The 21366-nt window shown below is 49.6% G+C and overlaps 1 protein-coding gene across 1 annotated transcript; it reads right to left on the bottom strand.

Annotated features, from left to right (window-relative positions):
* Nucleotides 1-313: 313 nt before the first annotated feature.
* On the bottom strand, nucleotides 314-19595 carry VAMP8 (vesicle associated membrane protein 8). The gene is made up of 3 exons (XM_084807183.1): nucleotides 19452-19595; nucleotides 6533-6700; nucleotides 314-3255 (listed from the first exon to the last, which is right to left on the bottom strand). Exons 1-3 carry the CDS (start codon nucleotides 19452-19454, stop codon nucleotides 3112-3114), a joined length of 315 nt encoding a protein of 104 aa, XP_084663309.1. The 5' UTR covers nucleotides 19455-19595; the 3' UTR covers nucleotides 314-3111.
* Between the last annotated feature and the right edge of the window lie 1771 nt (nucleotides 19596-21366).

Here is a 21366-nt window from a genome sequence, read left to right as displayed (position 1 = left end):
GGAACTACAGACCAGTCAGTCTGACATCAATCCCTGGGAAAATTCTGGAGCAGATGATAAAGCAATCAATCTGTAAGCACCTTGAAAACAATGCAGTGATTACTCGAAGCCAACATGGATTTGTCAAGAACAAATCCCGCCAGACAAATCTGATCTCATTTTTGGATCAGGTAACCTCCCTTGTGGACTGTGGGAATGCTGTGGACATAATATATCTCAACTTCAGCAAAGCTTTTGACAAAGCTACTTTTCTATGATTCTATGAACAGTCATCTTAAAAAGCAAACACAAAACAGAGTCTTGCAGCACCTTAAAGATTAACAAATGTATTATGGCATAAAAGATCACTTCATCGTGTGCATAAAGTCAGGCTTGGTGTGAGAGGCCAGGCATGGGTGGAAGTTTGGCTGGCCTCACTACTCCACCTGAAAGTAACTGTGTCATTCCCAAAGGAGCGGGGAGCTGGCTCCCACGTGCAGCTAATGAGCCCAAGCAACAACAGGAAAAATATAATCTCTTACACAGCATCGGAAAAGAAATTTAACATATCATTGAGGAAATGAAGTAATGCAAACTGAGGCTAATTGCTCCCACTGGGGAAAAGGAAGTGCAGGGCAATTCTGAAGGCTCAAAAGAACTCTCTAGAGCTTTGATGTGTGGGAAGGGCAGGCGAGTTCTACAACTACCTAGGTTACTGAGGGCACAGCCACACCTCTAGGAACATCCCCATCATCCCAAATTTAAAGCAGAGGGATGGGCACAGAGCAGCTGAACTACCGGGGAGCCAAATTAAAGAAAAACAACGGACTAAAAGTACTCTGCAAAAATGTAGCTCCCTCACAGTTAAACTCCGGGGTGGCTGCAGAGTGGCCACGACATCATGTCTCCGTAATGACTTTAAGCCAGAGCAGCATCAAGGAAAACCTCCCATGTAGCTGGGCCCTGGTTAGAATTCGTTTCCAAAATCCAGACTCTGCATTTTTGCTTTTAAAAGAATACTTCTACATTCAACATTTTTTTAAAAGTTGAATGCCTTTTCTTAGTTTAGCATGCTCAAGATCGCAATTTGATGGGACATCAAAAAGTAATTTAAAAAAAAAGAATGTAAGTGCGAGAGAGAATTATCCTGCATGGGGTACATTCCAGTCTGGAGACGAGATAGAATTCAGTTGTTGTTTTTTAACCACTGCCTATTAAGGCTTTAAAAAATATGTTTAAAGATCTGCATTTTAAAGAGGGTAAACCGAGACTGAGTGCTCAGCTTTCCCAGGTCACCTGAAATGAAGAAGCTGAGACAACTAACAGAGGGAGGCTCCATCAGCTGAACTGCATGTCAAGCCCTGGAGGAATGCTGCTGCCATAGGGGCAAGGTTTTCTACTCAGTCTGCTGTCCACAAATACTTTCCCTTGAAGCCTCCTGGAGGGGCTGTGAAGGAACATACATTGCCCTTTCCCTGACCAGCAGAAGTCACTGTGGCCTTCCATGCCGCCTCCAAGTCAAAATACATCTCCTGCTGCAGAAGCAGGAAACACCTTGGCCTTGTGGAGTCTCTGGAAGGAAGCTGCTCAAGGAGTGAATGCTGGAGAGAGCACAGGCAGGCCTGGCTCCAATGTGCTGGCACAGCGCAGCAGTTGAGAGAAGGGGCTCTGAGCTGGGAAGTTCCCAGTTCAAGACTCACCTCAGCCTCAGCAAGCCAGTTATTCGGAGCCTCTGCCCCCCCAGTCTGCAAGGCAGGGAGAATAACGCAGACCTACTTCACAAGGTTGCTGGAAGGCAGGAAGCAGGTGGCCCTCCAGATGTTATTGGACTACAACTCCCATCATGCCTCAATGCTGGGTACCCTGGCTGGGCCTGATGGGAGTTGTAGTCTAATAATAGCTGGAGGGGACCGAACACCCAGAGGCACTATATAAACGCTAAGTATTCCTAAATAATTGAAATAATGTATGGAAAGTGCCCTGCTCACGTTGGAAAATATCTGTATAAAATATAGGTGAAGACCAGTGAAATGAGAAGCAAAGAGGCAAGTTTTTTCTAAACAGATTTCTGTATTAGCCAGTGACTCATAAATTACATTTATTAGTTAGCAAATTTGTATATGAAGGGAGAAAATATCCCTCCTCAAAGCTCAGAAGAATGTGATCAGGAAAGGCAGACAAAAGGCCTAGAGCAGATGAAATGCAAATCAAAGAGACTGACCGGGGGGGGGGGGGGGCGGTTTGCCCTGGCAGGGCCAGGATGGAGAAGGGGAGGGCAGGGCAGCTTGGCTTTCTCCTCAGGGAGCCACAGCCTCAGGAGAAACCCCCCCTTCTTCCTATATCCTAGGATCAGGACCTAGAGGGCTAACTACACAATGGAGGAGGCAGCAGAAACTTAGAGCACTAGAAAAAATATCCCTCCCTCCCTCCATTTTTTTAAAAAGCCTCCCATGCACAAGCACCTCCTCTCTGAAATGTCCATGAGACAAGCATGCCCAGGCACCTTCCCCAACCCCACATTACAAAAACTATACACGGAGTATCCCCACAGCATTTAAGAGATTACACCTACCCAGAGCCCACTTGGCCAAGCAGAACTATGATTCTTCCTTGGCAGCTTTGCCAACCCTGCTGCCTACAGATGCAGACGGCTGGGCCAGTGATGGGATGGCACAAGCCCTGCTGCTGAAGCAGCAGCAAAGACACTTACAGAATCAGAGCCTGAATGCGCTGCTGGGGGCAGAAGAGAGCATGGAGACCATCTGGCAACTGCTAGGCACCTGCAGAGGAACTGCATCCAGAGCAGCTGCTGGGGCAGACGTCTGTAGCTGATGAGGCCCGGGGAGCTTTGGAAACCCAGAGCAGGAGCTGTTAATGTGGAGTCGCACAGATTCTACTGGGGTGGGGTGAGGAAGGGGAGTGGGGAAGGGTGAGGAAGGCAAATTCACACAGCACACTAGCAGGCTGGGGGTGAGCAGATGTCCTGAGGGAGCGCCTGAGGCCTCTTGAGGGCAGCACTCAGCCAGCCACGTGTCTTGTGGTTCAGTTACAAATTTCAGCTACTAAAGGAGGGCGATGGCGGCCCAAGAGTCGAGGGCGTGGGCACAGAAGACACAGTGGCAGAAGGGAGACTTAACTTGGAATGACATTGGTAGCAAAGAGGATAATCAGGATGAGGATGATAGCAACAACGACACAGATTATGGCAATCATCTTGATGTTCTTCCACCAGTACTTGCGTGCCACCTTCTGCGACGTTGTCTTGAAGTGTTCCGACTGCAGTGAAGAGAGATGGGTGGTCAGTTACAAGCAAGCGTGGGACGAGAGAGCCCTCCCTCCCCTCACTCAGGGAGGCCCAGCAGCAGAACCGCTGGGCATAGGCTGTGTCATCCACACACTCTCCATCACGGTCCCAGGGCCCCCACCTCCCCTGGAGGAATCCTCCTCAGATGAAGAGCTGGAACCTTTGGGGCCAGATGTCCCCTGGGAACAGGCTGCCCCAGAGGACCCCGGCACCACCCAAGATGATCCTGGGCCTTCAGGGCTGATGCCTTTGGCTCTGCCTCCTTGAGGGACAGACAGCTCAGCTAGCCCCCGAGAACGCTGCTGACTTAACGTTCAGGATAGGCCGGTAGCCAGGCAAAGGAGTGCCTGCTTGCTGAAGAGCAAACGACTTGCTTCTAATCAAAGGACTCCTCATGAGGAGGGCTCTCCTCTAATGTGATGCAGCTGAGCCCTGGGCGGGGCTCCGGAAGCTTCAGCAAATACACCTTCAGTTTAGACCTGCTGCTTGCTGGAAGAGCATCTTTCTCCCAGCTCCAGGACCTTGTTTCCCTGACCCTACTTCTTGACTGATCCTGTGCTGCTGACCTTTGGACTCCTGCCAGACCTTGCTCTTTGGGCTGCATTTGTGTTACGTTGCTTTGACCTTGCCTGTGCTTCAGGCCCTGTTCTTGGAACTCTCCTCAACTGGTAATACCATGCTCTTGACCACTGCCTGTTTACTGACTTCTCCTGCTGTGAACTGCCCTCTTGCTGGACTGATACAGCCATGCTTGACCTTTTGGCCTGTCTGCTGACCTGCTATTGGATTTGCCCCACTGTTGGCCTGAGAGCTGAGCCTGACCCACCAAGCATCAGAGTGGAGTGGGGAACCTCTTTCGGCCAGGAGGTAAAATTCCAATTTTGGATGGGTCTTGGGGGCTGCAATCCAGGAATGGGTGAGGCAGGGGGTAGGACCAAGGACAGATTTAATTCTTACCAATTTGGACATACAGAACACTGATCAATTCTAAGCATGTCTACTCAGGAGTAAGCCCCAGTGCAACAGCTCAATTGAATTTGACCAATCCTTTTTTAGACAGAAGGTTCAAGGCTGACATAATTTATGCACTTCACTGTTGCAAGATGCAGGGATGGCCACCATCTTAACAAAGGGACTGATCAAATTCTTGGAGACAGATCTATCTGGGGCTATGGCAGATGGCTTCTGTCAGTGGAGGCTCCATTTATCTATCTCTGAATACTAAGTTTGGTGTGGGGCAAAAATCAAGGGAGTGGCTGTTACCTCCAAGCCCTGCGCCTGAGCTTTCCAGAAGCATCTGGTGGAAACAAAGCTAGGTTTGATGTCTCTTTGGTTGAAACCTAGCAGGGCTGTTCTTATAGGTGCAAAACAATTTGGTCGGGCAGGGTCTCACTCTGCCCCTCAGCCCTGAGTCAAGAGTTTGTGTTTTCTTCTTCAGAGATGGTCACAGCTAAAGATATTGTGCATGTATCATACAGACTTACAGGACTTGATTGTCATTAGGTACTGGGGAGCATTTCTGTTCCAGTATCAGTTAGGGTTGTCTTGCAGGTGCCTTGGTGGGATTGTGTGTTCAATGTAAGTTCCTTTTGCAGGAGCGCATGCACGCGCGCACACACACAAGACTTTTCTGGTCTCTTGCAACTTTACCTGCAAACGTACAGACTGAGCAGGTATTCCAAGGGTGTACACCTAGGACAAGTGGTGCAGGACCTACAGGAGCAACATCTGTCCAGCCCCTTTTCCCAATCCATACCATCTCTCGGCCATTGTGCAAAAACGGCCTGATGCCATATGGGGAGATGCCCTTCACTTCCCCACTTATAAGCCAGGAAGGTCAGACAACAGCAAATGACGCATTCCACAAGGACAGCCCCAGCAAATGGAGCAGCAAGACTTTTCTCTCCAGCCCATTCGCCAGCTTTCTTTTTCCCATCCTGGGGAGTCAAGAGCTCCCCTTCTGTCCTCAGAACACCCACAACTGGGGGTCACGACATGGCAGCCTGCTTTGATCAGGCACCCCAAATACAGACTGCCAAGCAGCACTTCTGCCCCCAGGACCAGGTGACGTACGCCAAAGTCAGCCAAGATTTTGCATATTCCTGTGCTGTAGACTTAGGCAAAGCTACAGTGGTACAGCCAGCTGATCCATCATCAAGGAAACAGCTCAGATAGTGATAAATATCAGAGCCGAACAAAGGGCAGAGCATGGCCAGGGCCTTCCCCAGCTGTTCGGGTTTTAATCAGTCGCTCTGCAAACAGCCCCACACTTGCACTCCTTGGGCACATGGCCCCAGTCCATGAACTCTGGCTGCGCTGTGAGAAGCCCCCAGCCCAACCTATTAGTCATGTGGCTGAAGCAGCCCAAGAGCCTGTGGACGATGTGTCAACTCCGAGCAGGGAGGGATGCCTGCCTAGAAGAGCCCCGGTTCAGGACAAGAAAACGACAGGTGGGGGAAATGAAGCGATACAGGCAAATCTCCATGTTATTTTCAGAGCAGCTGGAGAAAAATGTGGCCATGCAAAGGGGGCACAAGCCCCTCCCCTCAGCCGAGAGGGGTTTTAAACCTGTCCTGATAACTGAGCAGGACATCCACACAGCCCCCCTCACTCCAAAGCCAAAGAAGCTGCATTTGGTCTGCTCTGAATAACGATCTGTGATTACGTTATTCGTTATGCTGCTGAAGAAGAGTTCCCGTTGACAGCAAACACCCCCTAAAGGCAAAGGATGCCTAGATGTACCACAGTCTCTGCAAGAAGAGCGGGACATAAACACACTGCTACACACATACATGGCATTTACAGCAGGCATTTTGCCACTTGCGCCATCCTTGGATTTCCCAGTCAACAATCTCATTCTGATGAAAACCAGATGTTAATACCAAGTTAAGTCTTATGGCCTTGAGGACACCTGTGCCATACAGAGCCCCAAGGCTCTGCCCCCAAGAACAAGCCCCCCGATCAACGTCTCACCCCTGTTCCTGCACCCCTTCAAGCTGAGGCCCTCATACTCAGAGCAAGCTGAGTATCAAAACAACACTGCTGCAGCTTTCTTAACAGGATCCCTTTGGCTTCTTGCTCCTTGAGGAAAGAGTACAGCAGGCGTGGCCCCCTTTCTCTCCTTGCCACAAAACCTCCTCTCAGAGAAGAGCTCCACTGCCTCCCTCACAACTGCCCTTCCCTACCTCTTCACTTGGAAAACTCTAACGTTGGCGTGTGTCCCCACCCCCAGCCCCCATTAGAGCCCACCGTTGCCTCCAAGTCCTCTGTCTTGTTACGCAGGTGGTCCAGATTTTCACCCCTCGCCAGGATCCGCTCCACATTCTGTGTCATGATGTTCTTGACACCCTCAACCTCACTCTGGAGGTTCTTCACCCGGTCGTTGGCCATCCCAGGGCCACTTTCGTTGCCACCCTCCTGGAAGGAGAAGGAAAAGGGCTTAGGAGGGGCAGTGGGAGACAGGATCACCCAAGAGGCAGAAAATCCAAGTGGCATCACCGCCCTCACCCCCGCCCCCCACCCAAAAAAACCCATGCTCACTTGCCCATTTGGGGAGAGGGTGAAAAGGTTAAGAGAAAGGGGAAGTTTTAGGAAGGGCTTGGAGAAAAATTGTACCAGACAGATGCTGACACTATAATTATTAATATAACATAACACATTCCTACATTAATATTCATTGTACCTATTCAGTACAATATTCAGTGCCTATTAAGTATAACAGGCATTTAATAAAGCACAGAGCAGCATTTTTTAAACCCTGGGTTGTGGTGAACAAGCCAGCAAGCTCATTCATTCTGCTTGATCACTGCTGCCAAGATGTCTGAACCTGTAACTCTGGCTTGTTGGGAGAGAGACAAGCCTGAATTCCAGTTTCAGACTTCACGCTAAACAGCCCAGGGACAGAACATCCCTGGGTTGTTTAGCCATTCCCACTGGTAGGACCCAAGCGGGAGGGAATAAGCAGTGTGAATTTAAAACAAACAAACCTGGGTTGTAATTATGTGTGAACCAGGCCATTATCAGAAACCACTCCCAAGTACCTGGAGTCACAGATCAAAGAGATCAAATACTTGTCTTAATTAAGAACTGAGAAAACATTTGTCGTCATCATTCATAAAGATGTTGTAATCATAAAATTGCCACAGTTGCTCAAGATTTCCACAGAGTTGTTTCCTCAGTAATTTTCGGAGCCAGATGAACAAAATAGGGGATAAGAATGCAAGAACTCAGACTAACTGCCACCCTCTCCCCTCCCTCAGCATGGAGAATGCAGATACCATAGTCCTGGCTTCTGAAAGCTGAAACATACTTATTTTCTGAAATAAAATTGGAGGTGTATCTGACTTTCACCTATGCAGGAGTAACTACCAGCCACCCTCAGAACCCACCCCATAGTCCTGTATGAGTTCCTGATCGTGCCCCTTCCTGGCAGGAAACCCAGAACAGTGACTCATACAGAGATAACAGGCAGCTTCTGGATAGCAGATAGTGCTGCTGCACATCTATATTTGAAGTGACAGCGATCCAGACAATCATGACAGACAATGTCTAGAGAGGTAGTCACGTTATTCTATTGCAAAAGCTGCAACAAGAGTCTTGTAGCACCATAAATACTAACAAATAGCCAGATGTAGAGTCCATAGCAGAATTACTTGTCCCCAGGAGAGACTGACTGGAAAGAGGCAAAAGCTGGAGCACCAAAATATTGCAGAGATGTAATGGGCAGCCTCCACTGAAAAAAGTGTGTTTGGCCTACCAGAACTGATCATGACTGAATCCATTTCACAACGCAGTTTGGGAATGGTAGTTGTTATGAAGTAAGACCCATGGCCAAAAAAAGGCGACAGTAACTGAAGGCAAGCAGCAGCAGGACTCGGGTTTCTAGGGGCCACTGCATATTTTTGTCAAGATAATCACTTTGATAGAAATATTATTAATTAAGGGACATTAAGACCCTATTTTTCTATACGCAATGGCAGTTTGGAGCATGCAGCACGGACTACCTTGGAGCCCCTCCAGAAAACCATCATGCGCACTAGCACAGCTGACCGAGTGAACTGCCGCTCTCTTGGTGCTGGTACCAAGTCAGGTGACACAGCTTGGGAATGGTGGTAGTTATGAAGTAAGCACCAAGCTGAATCAGAACCTCATACTGGTCAAACAAAAGGCACTGCGGATGGATCCAATCTCAGGTTCCACGGAGACAGTGGGATTCAATGTCCACATCTCCCTGTTGGAGTTCCTTGGCTTGCACCTTCTAGTGACAGCCACAGGTACAGTGTGGGGGTGGGGTATTCCATGGTGAATTCTGCAACAAAGAGCAAAACCCCCAGTGCCTGCTTCCATCAGCTTTTGGCAGCACCTGCAAGGCATGCAGTACGTTCTGAATCCAGACAGGTAACCTAGAGACTTAGAGCCCCAACACATCTCAGGTTTGGTGGAGAAAGATTCAGAAGGCATTTTCTCCAGCCTGCATTTGCAGTCTGGGCGCACTGCAAAAGTGGATGGTATTTGGTGCTTCTAGAACAGTTGCTCAGAACCAGGTATGCTGTGCAGGGATTGGGCCCAAGGCAGGGGAGAGGAGGATAAAGAGGTCCAGCTGGAGTAACACACTCCACACAATATGCAAAGAATGCCAGGCATCTCCCAGAACCAGCAGAACCACCTTCTCTTCAGCTGCCAGCCTGGCAGCAAGAGCATAACTGAGGCCAGGCCAGGCTGAGAGAGGACCACACACAATTTACATTGGGGTGCCACATGCCCCTTATGGAAGGGGCACCCTTCACCTAAATAGATATCGAATCCTCGGGAACATATAGGGATGCTCCATATTTCCACAGAACACGACAAAATGTATTTTTCAAAGACCCCTGGCTTCAAGATGTCCCTTGTTTTGGACAGCATTGAAAGGCAGTAAAGAGAAAGCTCAGCACAAACAAGGGCTCACAATGCCTCCATGAGCATTTGCTTGGCTCTATATAGGCAACCACTCACATAAAAATGGCTGTTAGCTTTCCTCGATGGAATCTGCACTAGATGTCCACCAGTAGTAATACTGCAGTGCAAGGGTGGGCCAGCTGAGGTCTTTTGTGGTCCACTCATTTACTAAACCCACCCCGGTCCAATGTGTGTCAAGAGTTACTGAGCCAGTGTGGTGTAGTGGCAAGAGTGTTGGACTAGGAGCTGGGAGATCCGGGTTCTAGTCCCCACTCGGCCATGGAAGCTCACTGGGTGACTTTGGGCCAGTCACACACTCTCAGCCCAACCCACCTCACAGGGTTGTTGTTGTGAGGATAAAATGGAGAGGAGGTGGATAAAGTAAGTCGCCTTGGGTTCCTTGCAAGAGGAAAAAAGGCGGGGTATAAATGCAATAACATAAATAAATAAATAAATAAGAGTTACAGAGCAACTCAGGAACTCTTAAGAGCATCAGAAGTGGTCTCATCCAGCAGGACGAGGTCCACCCGCTTTCTTTGCAAGAGCCCCAGCAACCAAGAGGTGCAAGGTGATCCATCGGAAATTAGCCAGCGGCTGACAGTTTGCCTTCTGCCCATCCCTACATACTGAACCCTCTGGGGGAGAGGCCAGCTAGAAAAGGCATGGCCAGCTTCTCCAGGACCGCTCTATTCTTTTGGAATGCTATTCCCAGGAAGGTTCACTTGCTGCCTACTCCAATCTCCTTCTGGCACCAGGCAAAAATTCCACCCCTCACCCCGCCCTGGGCCTTTTATCTCTCATTGATATCATGTGATGTTTTTGCTTTTATCTACCATTTTTTAACATCAGCATTGTTTTACTGCAAATTATACTTGATATTTTATTGCTGTATTGTAAGCCACCCTAAATATATTTTTATTGGAAGGCAGTGTATCCATTCATAAAATATTCTCCAGATAGGAGTCTGGGGACTAGAACTCTCAACTCCACAGATGGCCAGGCTGTATAACAGAGAGGCATCACTTTGCAGAGTGGACTTCACAAATACATATGGTGCACTCAGGAGGAGGTCAGTGTGTGTACATATGTATGTGTTTAAGGAATATATTTCTGGGAAATTCTGCCAGGAAGCTAATGGGCAGCAGTCCTTTGCCATTCCAGAATGGGTATGAGATCAGAATACTGGAAAACGTACATTAAATACGGAGAGGGACCCTTCTCTTCTTTTCTTTTCAAGTTAAGTGAGAACCATGAGCAATGGGGGGGTGTTTAAAACATATTTCCGATTCAAATTTGGTAGCAACACTCCTGAACTAAAAGGTAATGCAGAGAGAAAGGCAGGCTGCTACCTGGCTCTGGCCACTGTGGAAAGAGGATGGTTGAAAGTTGGGACTGTCAGCCACTGAGAACCTTCATGATGCCAGACTACGGGAAGAAGCTCCTTTCAGATTCCAGCAGCTGCCAAGAGGATGCCGGCTGAGCCTAGCCAAGACTTTGAACCAGCTGTGCACGGGTGTAAGAATTGTTATGGGAGCTGGAAAATGGGGGGTGGCCTGCAGTCTCTCTGGGGAAATGCCAGCAGGCCTGGTGCTCCCAACCCCACAACAGCCTAAGGGCGTGGCTGGGGGAACACTGGCAGGGGAGAACCAGCTGGGGGCCTAACCCTTCTTCTGCCCACAGATTCACCCCTGAAAATGTCCGCATGCTCCCCAGCAGTACAGTAACCTCTCCCAGCCAGCCTCTGAAACTGGGGGAAAGTTCGGGGTTGTGGAAGAGAACTGGCTAGCACCAGAGGGATTAAGAGTGTTGGACCGGGACTTGGGAGATCCGGGTTCTAGTCCCCACTCGGCCATGGAAGCTCACTGGGTGACTTTGGGCCAGTCACACACTCTCAGCCCAACCCACCTCACAGTGTTGTTGTTGTGAAGATAAAATGGAGAGGAGGAGGATAATGTAAGCTGCCTTGGGTTCCTTGCAAGAGGAAAAAAGGCGGGGTATAAATGCAATAAATAAATAAATAAAAATTAAGCAGCCCTCCCTTCAATTCTCCCCTACAAGTGTCCCTGCTGCCTTCATACTCCCACTGTGGTTGAGACCACCCACTTGCTGATTACGTGTGCGTGTGTATACACGCACAGACATGCGCGCGCACACAGAGGCCTAACAACTGCTCCAATTACCTCCTCAGGGATTGCATAGACAACTAGAGGAGGTGCACAGCCAGGGACAGCCCAGCCAGGCAACAGGCTAAGGTGACCTGCTTCCAGCAGCACCACAAAGGGTGGAAGATGGATGAAGGCAAGAGCTGATGCCTGAATGGTGCAACCAGAGTATTGGTCCTAACCAGGGCGGGGTGGGGGGATTTTGCTCTGCTTCAAGCTGCAATAAGGGCTGCATGTAGAATTGCTCCTCCCTAGAGAGGCGTTGCGATGCCTTTCCTGGACAGCCAGCATTTCAGTAATCTTTTTTCAGCATTTCAACTCTACAGAACAAGAGACTGGCCGGTTCAGCCTTTCCTTGGCATATTCTTTTGGCAGCTCATCTACAAGACTGGAGTGGACTTGGTCCGCAATTGCTAGCCCCTTCATCTCTGCACCATGAATATGGGGAAACAGTTTGCTGAGAGATGCAAAAAGGAGCCAGTGAGCCTGGATCAAGGCAGTGAGAGGAGTAACCCTTTCATGCCACCTTCTGCAGGCCCACCACCTCTTGCACTCTTGCTTTCAAAAAGAAAGCATTCACCTGCTGAAGCAGACTATAGTCCCTGAAAGCTTATGCCATTTGTTAATCTTTAAAGGGACACTTCATTGTTTTTCTGCAACGGACTACAGTTACCCCTCTGGAAGCTGAGAGAGCGTGCACACACGTGCAGCAGCACCCACTTAGAAAGTGTCACTTAAATAGAGTCACAGCTCAAGTCAGCCTCAGTGAGACAAAACAGTCCAAGGAGGACAGTGCTGGCACAGCATCCCTAGTGCAGATCCCTGCACAGTCATGTGCTCACATGGGAGTCATTGCCCAAATTGCACATTATCAGCTCCAGGTCCTCACTTTTGCAAGTGGAAATCTACCGCACAAAGTTGTTTGAGGATAATCATGAATGAAGGTCAGACAAGCTCTTTGCACATTTAAAAACTGCAATGCAGATGAATAACTGAGTGTGGTGCAAGACTAATCAGAGGCTGGAGTTGAAATGAAATCAGGATCAGCCCCCCATTTCACCCTGTGACAGGAAGGGCAGGGCCAACAGCAAGCGTTTGGTCAGATACCACCCAAGATCATGAAAAACCCAGGCATTCCTTGCCTGTTCACACACGTCAGAGAGAGGGGCGATTCAGGGTCAGCAAGTCTCTGACATGGCAGGCTGGGGCCATGTAGAGCCAGTGGCGATTCTACAGTGCACAGGGACACAGCTCTGGCACGAGCACTCAAGGAGCTCAAAGCAAATGAGTCTTGTGGTACCTTGAAGACTAACCAACTGATTCTGGCATAAGTTTTTATGGACATTTTAGAAACAAACACTGGGAACCCTGTGGCACAGGGCAGTATGTCATCAATGTTCAGTATGCCTGGGGAGGGAAAGGGAACTTCAGCTCATTCATCACCCCTCCAGAAGACATCAGTACAGCCTGTGTACGTAGAACTACAAAGTGCATTCTCCAGTCCTGTGTACATAAAGAGAAGGAGACAAAGGAGATAGGACAGGCTTTTAAACATCTAAGTGAAACGGGAGTATGTCAAAGTTACCCAGAGATTTGGGCTCAGATTAGGGCAAACGAGCTGAACCTTAATCCAGACAAGATGGGTGTGTTGTGGGTTGGGAAATCAACTGATCTGGATAGTGGTGTACAACTGATCCTTGACAGGGTTTCACTCTCCCTAAAGGGCCAAGTACAACGCTTGGGAGGACTTGTGGACTTGATGCAAGTGTCACCAGTGGTCAGGTGTGTGTGTTTTTATCAGCCTTGGCTGTTCCACTATTTCACTGCAACCTTATCTAGAGAAAACATCTTGTCTCGGTGACCCTGTGCTGGTTACATCCAGTCTGCGTTACTGTAACGCACTCGACGTGGGGCTGCCCTTGGACACTTTGAAAGCTTCAACTAGTGTAGAATGCAGCAGTGAAATTGCTTGGAAGAGCTAGGTATCCCGACCACATTGCACCCATTCTGCAAACAATGACATTGCAGTTACATTGGCTGCCCATTCGTTTCCAAGCCCAATTTAAGGTGCCGATATTAAGCTTCATGGTTCCTGGGCAAGCGTCCCAGGAACCATAGGATTTTTCGGATTCTTGCTTCTGAGGTCAGAGACAGTGGTCCAACTTTGGAAGTGGGAGTCAGAGATCATAAGAAGAGCCATACTGGAACAGACCAAAGGTCCATCTAGTCCAGCATTCTGTTCACACAGTGGCCAACCATCTGTCCACCAGAAACCCACAAGGAGGACACAAGTGCAACAGCACCCTCCCACCCAAGTCCCCCAGCAACTGGTGTACATAGGCATACTGCCTCTGATACTGGAGGTCGCACATAGCCACTGACAGCCTCCTCCTCCAGGTATTCATCTAACCCCCTTTTAAAGCAATCCAAATTGGTGGCCATCAGTACATCTTGTGGTGGCGAATTCCATAGTTCAACTAAGCGCTGTGTGAAGAAGTCCTCCCTTTATCTGTCCTGAATCTCCCACCAATCAGCTTCATGGGATGACCCTGGGTTCTGGTATTGGCCTTGTAGGCCCCTTCCAACCCTACTATTCTATGATTCTATTATGAGGGAGAAAAATGTCTCCCTACCCACATTCTCCACACCAGGCATAATCTTGTACATCTCTACCATGTCTCCCATTACTCGGCTTTTTTCCAAGCTAAACAATCCCAGCTCTTGTAACCTTCCCTCATAGGGGAGATGCTCCAGCCCCTTGATCATTTTAGTTGCCCTTTTCTGCACTTTATCCAGCTCTACAATATATTTTTCTAGGTGCAGTGACCAGAACTGTACACAGTATTCCAAGTATGGCTGCACCATAGATTTATATAAGGGCAGGATGATATTGGCAGTTTTATTCTCAGTTCATTTCCTAATTGTGCTGAACATGGAGTTTGCCTTTTTTACAGCGGCCACACACTGGGTTGACGTTTTCATTGAGCTCTCCACCACAACCCCAAGATCTCTTTCTTGGTCGGTTACTGCTAGCTCAGATCCCATCAGTGCATACTTGAAGTTGGGATTTTTTGCCCCAGCATACATCACTTTACACTTGCTTACACTGAATTGCATTTGCCATTTAAATGCCCATTCTCTCAGTTTGGAGAGATCCTTTTGGAGCTCCTCATAACCCCTTTGTTTTAACCACCCTAAAAAATTTTGGTGTCACTGGCAAATTTGGCCACTTCACTGCTCACTCCTAATTCCAGATAATTTATGAACAAATTGAAACGCATTGGCCCCAATACAGATCCCTGTGGGACCCCACTATTTATATCGCTCCACTGGGAGAATTTGCCATTTATCCCTACTCCCTGCTTTCTGTTCTTTAACCAGTTACTGATCCATAAGAGGACCTCCCCTCTTATTCCATGATCACTAAGTTTGCTCAGGAGTCTTTGGTGAGGGACTCTGTCAAAAGCCTTTTGGAAGTCCAAGTCAACAATGTCTACCAGATCCCTCCTGTCTACATGTTTACTGACACTCTCAAAGCATTCCAAAAGGTTAGTGAGACAGGATTTACATTTGAAGAAGCCACGTTGATTCTTTTTCAACAGGTCTTGTCCTTCTATTTGCTTACTAATTTTATCTTTAATAATGCTTTCAACCAGTTTACCTGGAACAGACATTAAGCCAACCAGCCTGTAATTTCCCAGATCCCTTTTTAAAAATTGGTGTTATATTGGCCATCTTCCAGTCCTCTGGTACAGAGGCTGATCTTAGAGACATGCTGAATATTTTGGTTAGAAGATCAGCAATTTCATATTTGAGTCCTTTAAAGTGGCTTAGTGGTTAAGACGCTGAACTGCAGACTGGAAGGTTGGCAGGTCAGCAGTTCGAGACCCGAGTGCTGCGTGACGGAGTGAGCTCCTGTCTTCAGTCCCAGCTTCTGCCAACCTAGCAGTTCGAAAGCAAGAAATTGCAAGTAGATAAATAGGTACCGCCTCGGCGGGAAAGGTAACAGCGTTCCGTGCACCTCGGTGTTCAGTCATGCCGGCCACATGACCACGGAAGCGTCTTCGGACAGCGCTGGCTCTTCGGCTTAGAAATGGGGATGAGCACCGCACCCTAGAGTCGGACACGACTGGTTGGGGACACCTTTACTTTTTTTAAGAACTCTAGGGTAGATACCATCTGGGCTTGGTAATTTATTAACTTTCAATTTGTCAATAAGGTTGAGAACCAGTGTGGTGTAGTGGTTAGAGCGTTGGAATGGGAGTCAGGAGATCTGGGTTCTAGTCCCCACTTGGCCATGGAAGCTCACTGGGTGACTTTGGGCCAGTCACAGACTCTCAGCCCAACCTACCTCACAGGGCTGATGTTATGAGGCTAAAAATGGAGAGGAGGAGGATTATGTACACTGCCTTGGGTTCCTTGGAGGAAAGAGGCAGGATATTAATGTAGTAAATAAATAAATAAAGTAACAATTTCATCTTTTGTCACTGCTATTTGCCTCCGTTCCTCAGACTCCCTTCCTGAAAACAGCAGTTCAGGCACAGGTATCTGTCCTATATCTTCTGCAGTGAAGACAGATGAGAAGAATTTGTTCAGCTTCCCTACAATCTCCTTGTCCTCCTTTAGTACTCCTTTAACTCCATTGTCATCCAGCGGGCCAACTGCCCCCTAGCCGGTTTCCTGCTTCTGATATATTTAAAGAATATTGTTCGCCTTGATGTTGTTAGCGATATGCTCTTCAAAATGCTTCTTCGCGTCTCTTATTGTCTGCTTGCATCGCCTTTGTGCAAGTTTGTGCTCCGTTTTGTTTTCCTCATTTGGGCAAGACTTCCATTTTCCGAAGGAAGCTCTTTCCCCTAATAGCTTCCCTGACGCTGCGTCAACCGTGCTGATGACCTCTTGGACTTGGTGCTGCCTTTCCTAACCTGTGGTATGCATTTTAGCTGAGCTGCTGTTATTGTGGTTTTGAGTAATCTCCAAGCATTCTGAAGGGATTTAACCGTCTTGACTTCCCTTTCAACTTCCTTCTCACCAGTTCCCTCATTTTAGAATGGTTTCCTCTTTTGAAGTCAAATGTGGCCATCTTGGACTTCCTTGGCAATTATCCACTTAAATATATATTTAAGATCCTACTCCCTCCCTCACCCCTCACAGCTGGCGCAGAAAGAGCAGCTCCAGCTGCCCTCTGAGGTTGGAAAAGCAACCTCGGAGGAGGAGGAAAGGGGGCATTCCTTTGGGCAGAGAGGAGGCTGGAGAGACCAGGATATGTGCTATCCTGAGCCTCTTCCAGCCTCCTCCCCTCCCCTCCCCTCCCCTCCCCAGTACCCTTGCTAGGCAGGCTCAAAAGCCTGTCTACTGAAATCTGCAGGGCGGGAGGACAGGGAGGCAAAGATGGCCTTCCTGCATTGGATGATGGGACACTTCTGAGTTCAGTGGATCATTCACTGAGGGCACAGTCACTAGGACTGCATCCTTAAGTGCTAAACTGTTTGGGAGCAGGCTGTCTGAAGGAGCACCTGCCCTACTATTTACCCGCCTGCGCCTCACAATTGGCATCTCAGGCCCTGCCCTGTGCGCCTTAAGCGAGAGCCGCTAGGGTGCAAGTACCATGGATAGGGCCTTTTCTGTGGTATCCCCTCCCCAAGGAAATATCTTTGGCCTCTAGGAAGGCTCTAAAGATCTTTCTGTTCCAGTCACCTTTGTTGTTGTTGTTCAGTCGTTCAGTCGTGTCCGACTCTTCGTGACCCATGATCATGATCTGAGCCACAGTCAGCTCCAGGTCTTGTTTTTACTGACTGTATGGAGCTTCTCCATCTTTGGCTGCAAAGGACATAATCAATCTGATTTCTATATTGACCATCTGGTGACGTCCATGTGTAGAGTCACCTCTTGTGCTGTTGGAAAAGAGTGTTTGCTATGATCAGCGTGTTCTCTTGGCAAAACTCTATTAGCTTTTGTCCTGCTTCATTTTGTACACCAAGGCCATGCCTGCCTGTTATCCCGGTGATTTCTTGACTTCCTACTTTAGCATTCCAATCCCCTATGATGAAGAGGACATCTTTTTTTGGTGTTAGTTCTAGAAGGTGTTGTAGGTCTTCATAGAACCGATCAACCTCAGCTTCTTCAGCATCAGTGGTTGGGGCATAGACTTCAATTACTGTGATGTTGAATGGTTTGCCTTGGATTCGTACTGAGATCATTCTATCATTTTTAAGATTGTACCCCAGTACTGCTTTTCCCACCCTTTTGTTGACTATGAGTGCTACTCCATTTCTTCTAAGGGATTCTTGCCCACAATAGTAGATATGATGGTCACCTGAATTAAATTCGCCCATGCCTGTCCATTTTAGTTCACTGATTCCCAAGATGTCGATGTTCAATCTTGCCATCTCATGTTTGACCACCTCCAGCTTACCTTGATTCATTGATCTGACATTCCAGGTTCCTAAACAATATTGTTCTTTACAGCATCGGATTTTCTTTTCACCACCAGACACATCCACAGCTGAGTGTCCTTTCAGCTTTGGCCCAGCCGCTTCACTCTTTCTGGCGCTACTTGGAAATACCCTCTGCTCTTCCCCAGTAGCATATTGGACACCTTCCGACCTGAGGGGCTCATCTTCCGGCGTCATCTCTTTTAGCCTTGTGATACGTTCCATGGGGTTTTCTTGGCAAGAATACTGGAGTGGGTTGCCATTTCCTTCTCCAGTGGACCACATTTTGTCAGAACTCTCTGCCATGACCTGTCCGTCTTGGGTGGCCCTGCACGGCATAGCTTATGGCTTCACTGAGTTACGCAAGCCCCTTCGCCACAACAAGGCAGTGATCCATGAAGGGGCCAGTCACCTTTGTGGCACTGTAACTGTTTTATCTCCTGCCTCTATCTTAATATTGTTTCTGTTTACAGCTGTTATTTTCAATCCAGTTGTTTTAATCTAATTTATTGATTGTGTCCTGTTTTTCTCTGTGATCTTATTATGGTTATATATATTTATGCTGCTTTTGTGTGATCTTGTGTTGTTTTAATGTATACTGTACGGCATCTTGGGAGGATAATCCATCCTGAAAATCAGTCTCAACATTCATTGAATAAAACAAACAGTGCCCCCAGGACAAGAAAGGATGGCTGAACAAAGATTCAGTAATAGGAGGGGGAAGCAGGGTTTCAATGCCCCACAATATGGTTCAGGGGCCAGAGTGCCCGCCTGAGACTGGGCTCAAATCCCCACTCGGCCATGACGTTCCCTGAATGGCCTTGGCCGCACCATCCCTCAAGCCTAGCCTCCCTCGCAGGGTTGTTGTGAGGATAAAATGCTGGCTGCCTTGGAGGAAAGGCAACACACACACCCGCTCCTCCCACCGAGAGAAAGCAGAACAAACCGTGCCCAAGCAGAGCGCTCCCCGCCTCCCCGAAGGCGCCTGGCGCGCAGGCGGGGCTGGCTCCCGCTCTCCGGGCAAGGGCCGTGGGGAGCGCGCCCGACGGTGCCGGGCCAGGGAACGGGACGAAGGGAGGAGCCAGGACGGCGCCCAGGCTCGCAAGAGCCCGGCAAAGGCGCCGCCCTCCTCCCGTTTCCGGGCCGAGCGCTGCCCGCCGCCCCGCGCCGCTCGCGAGACGCCTCGACGCCGGCGACGCTCGACGGCATTGCGGCGCCCGACCGCCGCCGGCCCCGCATCGGCCGGGGAGCGGAGGCGAGGCGAGCGGGGGGGCCGGGGAGCTCGCCGCGATCCGCAGCGGCGCAGGGGGCGACGCCTCGACGGCGGAGTGGGGCGGGGCGCGCAGCCGCCCCCGGGACAGGCGAGGGCGCCGCGCCGCCCCCGGGCGCCTCGCGGAAGCCGCCTGGCGCCTGCTCCTTCCGCAGGGCCCGGACGGGCGCGCGGGGAAGCCGCCCGCCGCCCGCGCACCCCCTCGCCCGGCCCCGGCCGCCAATCGCGGCGGGGCGCGGGCCAAGTCCGCGCCGCTGCGGAGGGGGAGGAAGGAGCAGAGCTCGCTGGGGCCGGCGCGGCCGAGACACGGCGGGCGGGCGGGCCAGGAGCCGCCGCCGCCGCCAGCCCCGCCAAGAAAGGCTCACCATCCGCCCGTCGAGGGTCCCGCGCAGCCCTCCTGAAGGCCTGCCCGGGCGGCCGCTTTCTGAGACTTCGCGAGTTCACCGAAACTTCCTGCTTCCTCCTCGGGCCCCGGCTGCCTGCCTGCCCGTCTCCTCCTCCTCGCAGGTGGCCTTGGGCGGGTCCCGCCGCCGCTCCTCCCTCAAGAGAGGAGGCGAGGCCGGGAGCCCTTCCTGGGGTCCAGCGAGAGGCCTCCAAGAAAAGGCCCCGCGCCCCGAAGGGCGGGGCAGGCAAGAGAGTGAAGCACAGCCCCCGCCCCCCCCCCGCCTCCATCCCATAGTAATAGTTGGTGGTGGTGTTTATCGTGAAGGGCCAGCTTCACCCATATCAGCCTGATCAGCAAGAGAGGAGGCCCTTCTATTTTACCTGCCTGTGGGAGGGCCTTCTCTGCAGTGGCCCAACGCCTCTGGAATAAGTTGCTATCAGGGGTCCAGCAGGCTCCATCACTGAAGGCTTTTAAGAAGGCCCTGAAAACGTACCCTGGTCTTCTCCTGATTGGGTTATATCGGACTGGGTTGTAACTACACTTGTCTGTTGTAAGCTTTATTTTATGCTAGTGTTTGTTGTTTTTCGGAATGTTTGCTGCTGTTACTGTTTTTATTGTGTTTTTACTGTTACATCAGTTTTTATTATGTGTTTTATTTTATGTTGCCTTAGGAGGTCTCCTGCTCTGAAAGACCGCCAAGAAATGTTTTTAATAATGCAGGGAACCAGGTGCCTGCATTCTCCAGCCCAGTGATAAGCTGTAGGGGGGGAAAACGGGGGCGGGTGTTGCTGGAAGGAGGGAGGTCTTGCTGGTAAAGGTTCCTCTGCAACATGGTACAGTCTTGTTGTTGTTGTTGTTGTTCAGTCGTGTCCGACTCTTCGTGACCCCATGGACCATAGCACGCCAGGCCTTCCTGTCCTGCGCTCTCTCCCGGAGCGTGCTCAAGTTCATATTCATTGCATCCATGATGCTATCTAGCCATCTCATCCTCTGTCGTCCCCTTCTCCTTTTGCCTTCAGTCTTTCCCAGCATCAGGGTCTTTTCCAGGGAGTTTTCTCTTCGCATTAGGTGGCCAAAATATTGGAGCTTCAGCTTCAGGATCTGTCCTTCCAAGGAGCAGTCAGGGTTGATTTCCTTTAGGATGGACTGATTTGACCTCCTTGCAGTCCAGGGGACTCGTAAGAGTCTTCTCCAGCACCACAGTTCGAAAGCATCAATTCTTCGGCGCTCAGCCTTCCTTATAGTCCAGCTCACACAGCCATACATTACTACTGGGAAAACCATAGCTTTGATTAGACGGACCTTTGTCGGCAAGGTGATGTCTCTGCTTCTTACTATGCTGTCTAGGTTTGCCATAGCTTTCCTCCCAAGGAGCAAGCGTCTTTTAATTTCATGGCTACAGTCACCGTCTGCGGTGATCTTGGAGCCCAAGAAAGTAAAATCTGTCACTGCTTCCATTTCTTCCCCTTCTATATGCCAGGAAGTGATGGGGCCAGATGCCATGATCTTAGTTTTTTTAATGTTGAGTTTCAAACCAGCTTTTGCACTCTCCTCTTTCACCCTCAACAAGAGGCTCTTGAGATCCTCTTCGCTTTCTGCCATTAGGGTGGTATCGTCTGCATATCGGAGGTTGTTGATAATTCTCCCAGCAATCTTAATTCCGACCTCTGATTCATCCAACCCGGCATTTCTCATGATGTACTCTGCATATAAGTTAAATAAGCAGGGTGACAATATGCAGCCTTGTCGTACTCCTTTCCCAATTTTGAACCAATCGGTTGTTCCATGTCTGGTTCTGACTGTTGCTTCTTGACCCTCGTACAGGTTTCTCAGGAGACAAGTAAGGTGGTCTGGTACTCCCATCACTTTAAGAATTTGCCACAGTTTGTTGTGAT

Source organism: Heloderma suspectum, chromosome 6 (assembly GCF_057233095.1).
Source record: "Heloderma suspectum isolate Gila_16-S chromosome 6, 16-S_ref, whole genome shotgun sequence".
Classification (NCBI taxonomy): domain Eukaryota; kingdom Metazoa; phylum Chordata; class Lepidosauria; order Squamata; family Helodermatidae; genus Heloderma; species Heloderma suspectum.
Note: the sequence above shows the minus strand (reverse complement) of the source record. Positions and strands in the feature narration are given on the sequence as shown.

Coding starts and splice junctions, on each gene's coding strand:
- VAMP8 (XM_084807183.1), bottom strand. Junction 3,256..6,532: donor CAGAGGACTTGGAGGCAACG/GTGGGCTCTAAT, acceptor TCTTCACTGCAG/TCGGAACACTTCAAGACAAC.